At 35.2% G+C, this 9,892-nt stretch overlaps 1 protein-coding gene across 1 annotated transcript in view; it reads right to left on the bottom strand.

Moving 5' to 3' along the window:
• Nucleotides 1-9,892, bottom strand: part of UGGT2 (UDP-glucose glycoprotein glucosyltransferase 2) — a 163,700-nt gene that overhangs the window by 150,599 nt on the left and 3,209 nt on the right. The window contains exon 2 of the mRNA XM_019663849.1: nt 3,015-3,097. Coding sequence (XP_019519394.1) covers nt 3,015-3,097 — 83 coding nt within the window. The remainder of the gene's footprint in view (nt 1-3,014; nt 3,098-9,892) is intronic.

Below are 9,892 nucleotides of genomic sequence, written 5' to 3'. Positions count from 1 at the left end.
GGCTTCATAGAAAGAGTTTGGGAGCCTTCCCTCCTTCTGGATTTTTTGGAATAGTTTGAGAAGAATAGGTGATAATTCTTTCTTGAATGTTTGGTAAAATTCACTTGTAGTACGGGGCTTTTGTTTGTTGGGAGCTTGTTGATTACTGATTCAATTTCCTTGGTGGTAATCAGATTTTCTGTTTCTGTTTGAGTTAGTTTTGGAAGGTTGTTTGCTTCTAGGAAATTATCCATTTCTTCCTTTGGTTATTTCTTAAACATTGGTGTTATTCAGGGTTGTGCCCTGGGGACCTATTTTATTCCTCATTCTATAACTTTTCAATTACCCTCTGATGTTGTCAACTCCCAAATCCTACCCTTTAGCCTAAATTTCTTTAGCTGGATTAGCCTAAATCTCTTACTCATATATCAGGTTACTGAATATATTCACTTGGATATTCCACAAGCATTTCAAATGTGATACATCCAAACTGCAATCATCTTCCTACTCCAAACTCAGTTCTCAGTTACAAGTAACTGAGTTAGAAATGTCATAACATTTTCTGAAAATCTTTTCCTTTAAAATATAAAAGCAACTTTACTTGTGTAGAAACCATTAAAATCTTCAAGGACTTTGAGAATGAGACTCTTACACGCTGAGCACATGGAGAAGTAAAAATAAATAGGGACTTTGGAGGCAGATAAACCTCAGTTGACATTTCCAACTCACCACACAAAACTACACAGCTTGGGTAAATCATGCCACTTGAAGCTTGAGGCATAAATAAATACATAACTCTGTGGCAGAACTACATAAAATGTTTAAAAAACAGGAATTCAATGATGAAAAAATCTTAATATGCTGGCACATAATGTAAATTGTTCTCACTCAATGGCATAAAATTAGCACCTAAATTCAAACTGTTAAAGTGTTCAATATTTGCAATTTGTTTAAGCAAGTAGATTGCCAGAATTATTCTTCAGTGAAGAGTATTTAGAGAGTCTCGTGGAGGTTCAACAACCTAAAAATTACAAGTAACCGAGGATTTGAAATGTTTCCTCTAGGGTAACATCTTGAAAACAAATCTGGTAAAATCTGATAGTTGTCAATATATTTCATCCCTCATATATACCATTCTTTCCCACATCTAACAAGTTCAACAATGACGCAACATCTGCATTTGACTCTCACCATTATAAATAAATGCAACAGAATTATATTGTCAGTGTTGGTAATTCTTATATAATACAGTTAATTTTAGGTTCAATCCTGAAATACACACACCTGCTACAATATAAGCTTAAAGTAGAACTTAGGTATTCCTGAGCTTATATTCCAACTTTTTAATGATCTTCCACCAGATTGTCCAGGCATGTCGTTTCATGTAGCTATAAAACATGCTGATGCATCTAAGCAACTTAAAATAAGAGTTCAAAATTTACAGAAGTAATTTTCAAGATTGTTGCTTCAGTGAAAAAAACGGAACTGAATAAGACATAAAGCAGGTAGTGAGAAGAGGTTTGGGATCGATATACTGAGGATTTTAGGTGAGGGCCAGGAAAAATGGTTAGATTTTTTTTTTAATCACCATGAAAACTTGACATACTCATGTAGCCTAGTTTTACCTCAGTTACCAAAATGAAAATTGCAAGGACAAATACAAAGCCAATAATTTCCCAAGGATGTGAAAGTAGACTTCTAAGTGGTGAAAGTTCCTCTGTGCATGCCACTCCTGTCTCCTCTTCTCCCTTCTCTATCACCTGTCTAAATCCTGTCATTCAAACTCAGCTCCAGCTGGAAAGGCTGTCCTGGTTTCTCTGAAAAACTGGGTACCTTTGTTTATGTGCTACCATGTTATGTGTATTCCTACTAAAGCTCTTACCACCTAATAGTATTCTTAGCTGTTTTGTTATCTCCTGCATTGCATTATGGAGGTCCAAATGACATAAGTCACATTTATTCATCTTTATATTCTCAGTATCTAAAACTTCTCTCATGCCTCAAATGATTATTAAATAATGAACTTTTCAGTAAAAGTTTTCTGAAAGAGCAAGTTACTTGTTTTGGAAATATTTCAGTTTAAATATATCGTTAAAGGCACGTCTGCTCTATTTTTTGAAACTGTCTCATGAAATCATAAAATTGCTGAACTTCGAGGCTGGATGAGCCAAACAACCTCCAGTAAATAAACACTTAAAACATTCAAAACTGTTGTTTATCTTACATTTACACTCAGAAATTACATAATCATTGTAGTTATATGTTTTCTCTGTTTACAAGGCTAAAGAATTCCCTCTTGAGGGATTACATGTTGCTATCATTTATTCTATTCTCTGTAGAGACAGGAAAATAACCATTCTTTATAATAATTAGTAAGTAACTTTTAGCCTCTGCTGCTAAAACCTATTTCAGTATCTTTAATCTACTGGCCTTCACAAGAAACACATTAATAAACACTTGTTCATTCTAAATATATATATCTATATATATATATATTTAGATATATAGATATATAGATATAGATATAGATATATAGATATATAGATATATAGATAGATACAGATATAGCTATAGATATACACTCTCATATATATTTAAAATAGGAATGAATAACTCCATTTTTTAGATAGTGAAATGAAAGCACATAGGTTACCTCACTTTTGAGGGAAAGTATTAAAAATCCTTTTAAGAGTATTTTGGCAAAAAAATAAAATCAATATTACTAGATGCAACATTAATACTATTTCAAAGAAATCTAGGTAAAAAGAAAACCATATTTCAACAATTTCTCATTCTTCATTGATTATAATGCAATATCCAAACATGGCTAAATATATGAGTTTCCTTAGAATAAAAGTATTAAGCTGTTATATTTTTGGAAATAGATGCTTAAAATAGTTTCCATTAAGGCACCTTTTCAAATTTGTATTCAGATTTATTAATCCCATTAAACCTTTGCCATTAAAAACAATAAGCATATCCAATGTGTACACATAAATACAAATCTTACCAGTTAAAATATGTGTATCACATACCTGTTTGCTTATAAATTGCTAATTCTTTTACAGTGTCCAAAAACTGCCAAAATTTTTCATTACTTTCTTCTGCCATAAATTCACTATTAAAAAAGAAAAGTAATCAATTAATAGATGAAAATGAAAAAGGTTTAAATACTATATACTTCAGAACTATATTATAACTTATGGTAAAAACAAAAACCTATAAAAATTAATGTTAAATTACTGATTTTTATTTACTACAATGCAGAAAGAAAATAAACTGATGATTCTTACCTCAGGTATCATTCTTAGCTTCAAGCATATAATCATGACCAGAACAGACTGCGCAAAAAATTATTTTTGGCTTTGCCTCATTATTAGCTACACTAAAAAAATGGATAATTTTGTTTCTTCATGTGAAATACCACTGAGAAGCAGAATTTAAAGGTAATGAAGAGAGTGTTTTTTAAAGGTAAAAAGTAAAAAAGGTAAATAAAAGGACTTTCTGTTTCTCACAAACAAAAATTGGTTCTATGAACACCTTTAAATCACATTACCTATTATTTTTATTTGGCAATTTATTTGTGTTGACAATCTTTTTATTATTTAAAACAGACAATACCGTAATAAAAAAATTAATAGGAAGTTGGTGTATTTCATTAGGTTTTAGGCCTTGTAGCCCAAAGAAACTTCCATTTTTCTACAGAGTGTAGGTAAGAAAAAATGGCTAAAGCCATGTAAAATCTCCTGGAGATAATTAAAAAAGTGAACGGTTTTTCAGTGCTATACAGAAGACAAGCAGAAGACACCCGAAACAAACAGATTTAACTATTTAAACTAGAAACGGCCACCAAACAGATGGTACAGACTCTTCGTTATCAGCCACCTGATCTTTCCCTCTAGCCTTGGTAAACTTAAACTAATGCCTACTGTAAAAGGAAAATATCGAGGACATCAAAGACACATGCAGAGTAACTAATTCCTGTGATTCTGAGATGATCAATAAAGGGGGAGGAGGAAAAAACTGATTAATTCACCACATAACCATGACAAGTATAGCAATTTAAAGCAATAAGTAATTTCAAAACTACTCTTATTAATGGTGTCCAACTCAATGGCAATAAAAAAAGGAAGCTAAAAGCAGAGGAAACAATGGGAACACTAAAATAGGATGTGCCCTGAAAAGGACAGGGTGGTACAAAACCTCTAGTAAATTAGGGAGCAATACTAATACCTAATTCACTTGACCAAACAACTACGGATATACTCATATACTGTACAACCATAGGTAAAAGACATCTTCCATATGCCGGAATTTATACATACAAATATAATCCTCCAAAATGATCACCTTAAGGAAATACTCACTTGCACTTATTCCCTCAATATATACCACTGCTCTCAGTATTTTGGAACTCTTCCTAAATTACTTTCGGGGGGAAATATGCCAGTAACTCATTATTAATCTTAGAGGAGGAAATATCCTTGAGAGGCCATTTAAGTCAGCTCCTCACCTTCTAAAAGATATTAATTACCTTTAGTCAAAGTTTTAAAAGGGGAAAACCCCCAAAAAACTGGCATTTCCAATTTGTTCACTTGTCCTACATAACATTTAGCTACAAATAACAATGGTTCCCAAAAATTATACTAGAGAGAAAAAAAATATTTCCATAGAGGGTGTTTTTAGATGTACTAAAGAGCATGACAATAAGTGGAATTCCAAAAAATATTTTCACTAAGAGCACCAGTGGAATAAATGCGGTTTAGATGTATAAATTATAGTATATGTGTTGTAAAAATTTAGCCTCATCAGCTTATAATCATCCCTAGTAAATAACACTAAATTATAAATTTCTTTAGGCAGGAGACATACCTCATTCATCTTTATTTCTGACAGAGTACCCATCATGGAGCCATGCTTAAAACAGGCAGTGAAATATTTATACTGAATTAAAAATATATAATATACATATATATGTATTGACAGTAAGAGAAATTCCCAAGAATAATGGTTTCAATAAAAAAACCTGGGTTTCCCAAACAGAAAGCTATTGCTTAAGTTTTGATCTCCCAAGTTCCTTCAATTTACCCAATACTCTTCAATTCTTCCTCTGCCACACTTATTCCCTAGAACTTCTTTGGTTTTCCTAAAATTTTTATTTAAGAGAAACATTAAATACCTGAAGATGAGCAGAATAATGAAGTCTAGAAAACAGAATTAAAAAGTGCAATGATTAAAGAAACTACAGGGTCTAGGTTGCTACACTGTCACAGAGAAGAGTGATTTGGCTCAGAAGGATAAATTTGGCTCAGAAGGATAATGTTTGGACCAGAAGATAAAAGGTATAGTGGGAAAGAGTTTAGTTTATATAATAAAGGACCTGCTAACAATTTATATTTATTCATAACAAAACATAACATAACAGAACACTGAGCATCCTGTCTGAATTACCTAAGCAGAGAACAGGTGCCACAGGTCAGGTATGCTGCAGAGGTAATTCTGATGGTCGTTTGAAGTATACACTACCTTATATATGGTCCCTTCTACTGAATAAACATCATTGAGCACCTACTTCTATTTTCTGAGCCTTGGGGAAAACAAGTATGAATAAGAAATATTTTTGTTGCATCAGTGAGTCCTTAATGCTGTCCATAGGTTCTTGGAAACTGCGACTTTAAGTGAGGTGACATATAACGAAACCAATTTAATTGATATAAACTAGAGTTAAGTTTCTACGGCATATTTCTGATCACAAAAAATCATCAAACTTCTAAATAAAGTCTCAAAACACTTCTAATATTAAACACTGAAATAAATATGAGCTATACAACATTTAAGAAAGATTAATAAAACAAGTAAGATAATTAAGATAATTATTTTCCAACCAGCTTATTCCAGTTCAGGGTTGCAGGTGATCAGAGCTTCTCCCCGCAGCTCAGGGTGTTAAGTGGAACCCACCCTGGACAGGACACCCTTTCACTGTGGGGCTCGCATGTGTGTGTGCGCATGCGCGTGTGCGCGCATACACACACACACACACACACACACACACACACAGAGTCACTCAGACTAGGACAATTTAGACATGCCAATTTACCTATACACATCTTTGGACTGTGCCAGAGTTCCCAAAGAAAACCCATGCAGACATGGGGGAACATGCAAACTCCACACAGACAGTGGTCCCAGTGAAGAATCTTTTTTTTTTTCATCGATGTTATAACAAAACTATGTTATTTGAGTACTTGCTATATTTATTGAGCACCTACTTTTATGCCCTGTGCTTTGGCAAAATAAACTCAAATAAGAAATACTTTTGTCCTCTTATTTTAGCAGCAGAGATTAGCATATATGATACATTGCAATAAGGATTATTATAGAAGTATTGAACAAATGTTATAAGAACATAATGGAAAGACATTAGCTTTTGTCAGGACAAAGGACCAGGCAAAAAGAGCGTAATATGATATGTCCATAAATAAGGTATCAATGAGTAAAGGACTATAGTAGAGTGTCAATATTACTTTCCTAAGACTACCATAGCAAATTATCACAAACTTAGTGCTTTAAAACAAATGTATTCTCTCTGTTTGGAAGGCCAAAAGTCTGGATTCCAGGTGCTGTCAGGGTTAACGCAGGTTAGGATGTGGGTTTATTTTTTGGGGGGGCCACCATTCAAGCCACTACAGTCTACCTTCTGGGTCCCCCAAATCCACATTTGTCCCACATACAAAATACATTCACAACATCCCAATATCTCCTAAGGTAATCTCAACCTATTATAACATCATCTCTTAGACCAAAGCTAATGTAAATATCATCAGAAATCTCAAATCTAAACCGGGTATGAGCGAGGCCTTGGGTATGATCCTTCCGGGGGCAGAATTCTTCTCCATATATGAACCTGTGAAACTAGAAACAATTTATCTCCTTCCAAAATGCAACGGTGAGACAGGCATTCCAGGTTCCAAAAGGAGTAAATTAGAGAGAATAAAGCAGTTACCAGTCAAAAACAAATCTGAAATCCGGCAGAACAAATTCCATCAGGTTTCAAGCCCCGAGCATAACTCCCTGTGGCTTGTTGCACCACCCTGTGCTGCCTGCTATGGCTCTGCCCTCAGTGTCATTCTTCCTTTTTTTCTGAAGGGTAGCACGTGTTTTGTTAGGTCCTCGCTCTTTAGTAAAGACCTGAGAGACAGAGTTTTTCGTTCCAAAAGCTTTATACAGCCAAGCCTGGCAACTGCCTCACTCTGCAAGAGGAGAATGGCCCTGAGGTCTTGGTGGGCGGAAGTTTTATAGGGGCTTGATTTCCCGGAGTTTGAGCAGAAGCAGGTGTACAGAAGTAAAAAAAGCAGTTAGTTCTTGCAAAACGTCCTAATCCAGGTGTGAAAATGGGTTATCTGCAAAATAATCTATTGTTGTAACCTAATTCTTGCAAAAATGAGCTTTACTGTCAGTTATAACCGCATCCTGGTATCTGAACAGGATATTCTTCTATGCTTAGCTAAAGTATGACTTTTTCTTATTCCTTAGGGCGGAGGTATTTCTAAAATAAGCCTGTCTAGCCTAAGGTATAGCTTGCCTGTCTTAGGGTCTGGGCCTGGGTCCTCACAGTTTGCAGCTAAGTAGATCGATCTATTAGCTAAACTTCCTGCCTAGAGAATTTTGAAAGTCTGACAGCCTTCTCTAATTTTATCCTGTGTCCCTTTTGATCCAAGCTGACAGTGTTTCTGCTGATACAACATAGTCAAAATCCTTGTGGGTCTCTCATGTATCTCATCTGGATCGTGCCATTACATAAAGATTCTCCCCATATCATTCCTAGGTAAGCCCATCTCTATTCCTGGCTTTTGCTGATATGGTTGAGTGGGTCCATGAGTCACATGCTTAACTTATACAGCAAAAAGCTGTCCAGCCACACATTTGGCCTTCTTTCCAGAGCATGCATTTTCAACACTGAGTTTAATTTTAGCATTCTTTACAATCTCCCAAATTATCAAGTACTGCTTATTTTTTCCTTAACAGTTTCTCCTTCAATTTTTCTTTCCTCTTGTATTTTACTATAAGCAGCAAGGAGAAACCAGATGACAGCTTTAGTACTTGGTTTGGAAATCTCCTCAGCTAACTACCCAAGTTTATCGCTTACAAGCTCTGTTTTCCAAACAAGGGTTGAGACCACGTCAGCCAGTTTTCTGCCACTATGTATCAAAGGTTATCTTTCTTCATTTCCAATAACATGTCTCTCATTTCTTTCTGAGCACTTGTCAGAGTTCCTTTAATGTTCTAACATGACAGAAGCTTTTTCTACTACATTCCTCGCTTTCTTCTAAGTCCTTACCAGAGCTACCTTTAAAGTTCATGTTTCTGCCAACAGTCTCCTCAAGGCAATCTAGGCTTTTTCTAACACTTTTCTCAAAATTCTTCCAGTTTCTGCCTGATTCAACAGCTACATCTACATTTTTAGGTATCTGATATAGCAGCACTCCATTTCAAGGCACCAATCTGTATTAGTTTCCTAGAGCTGCTGTAAGAAATTACCACAAACTCGGTGACAACAGAAGCGTATTGTCTCACAGTTCTGGAGGCCAGAAGTCCAAAACCAAGGTATTGATAGGGCTATGCTCTGTCCAAAGGCTCTAGGGGAGAATCTTTCCTCGCCTGTTTCAGCTTCTGGAAGCTGGAATTCGGTATTCCTTGACTGTGGCTGCACCAACTCAGTCTCAGTCTCTGTTCACATGGCCTTCTCCTCGTCTGTGTCTTTTCCTCTTCCATCTCTTGTGAGAACATCAGATTTAGCACCCATTTATATAACCCATGGTGATCTTGTCTCAAGATCCTTAACTTAATCACATTTGCAAAGATTCTTTTTCCAAATATGGAAAAACTACAGGTTCCACGGTTTAGGATGAGGACATATCTTTTTTGGAACTGCAATTCAACCAGTACAAGTGATAAGGTTAGTACATCAGACTAAGGCTACATTGTGAAACACCTTGAGGAGCATGTTAGAGGAGTCCCAGCTCTAAGACTCTTGGGGCAAGAGTGAATTGGGACACTGACACTGCCAGTCCAAGAGTGGAAGAAATTAGACTGAATATGGGATCAGGTCTGTGCAAGCTCTGGAGGAAACTGGGGAAAAGATAAAAAAAAAAAGGGGGGACTATTTTAAGCTAGAAAAATTTATTCAATACAAACTTTTATTACAACTGATACCACAAAAATGCAAAGCATCATAAGATATTACTATGAACAATTATATGCCAACAAATTGAACAACCTAGAAGAAATGGATAAATTGCTAAAAACATACAACCTACCAAGACTGAGTTAGGAAGAAAAGGAAAACCTGTACAGACTGATAACTAGTTAGGAGGCTGAATCAGTAAACAAAAACCTCCCAACAGACAAAAGTCAGGGACCAGACAGCTTCACTGGTGAATTCTACCACATATTTAAAGAAAAATACTAATCCTTTTCAAACCCTCCCAAAAAACAGAAGAGAAAGGAACGCTCATTACCCTGATACCAAAGCCAGAGAAGGACACCACAAGAAAATTACAGGCTAATATCCCTGATAAAATAGATGCAAAAATCCTCAGCAAAATATTAGTAAATTGAATTCAACAACACATTAAAAGGATCATACACCAGGATTAAGTGAAAAAAATTACAGGGATGCAAGGATTTGTTGTTCAACATCCACATATCAATCAATACAACACACATTAAGAAAATGAAGGATAAAAGCTATATGATCAACTCAATAGAAACATAAAAAGCAGTTGACAAAATTCAACATCTACTTGTGATAAAAATTCACAACAAAGTGGGTACAGGAGGGAACATACCTCAACATAGCAAAGGCCATATATGACAAGCTTATAGCTAAGATCATACTCAACGATGAAAAACT

The sequence above is a fragment of the Hipposideros armiger genome, unplaced genomic scaffold (genome assembly GCF_001890085.2).
Source record: "Hipposideros armiger isolate ML-2016 unplaced genomic scaffold, ASM189008v1 scaffold_407, whole genome shotgun sequence".
Taxonomy (NCBI): domain Eukaryota; kingdom Metazoa; phylum Chordata; class Mammalia; order Chiroptera; family Hipposideridae; genus Hipposideros; species Hipposideros armiger.
Note: the sequence above shows the minus strand (reverse complement) of the source record. Positions and strands in the feature narration are given on the sequence as shown.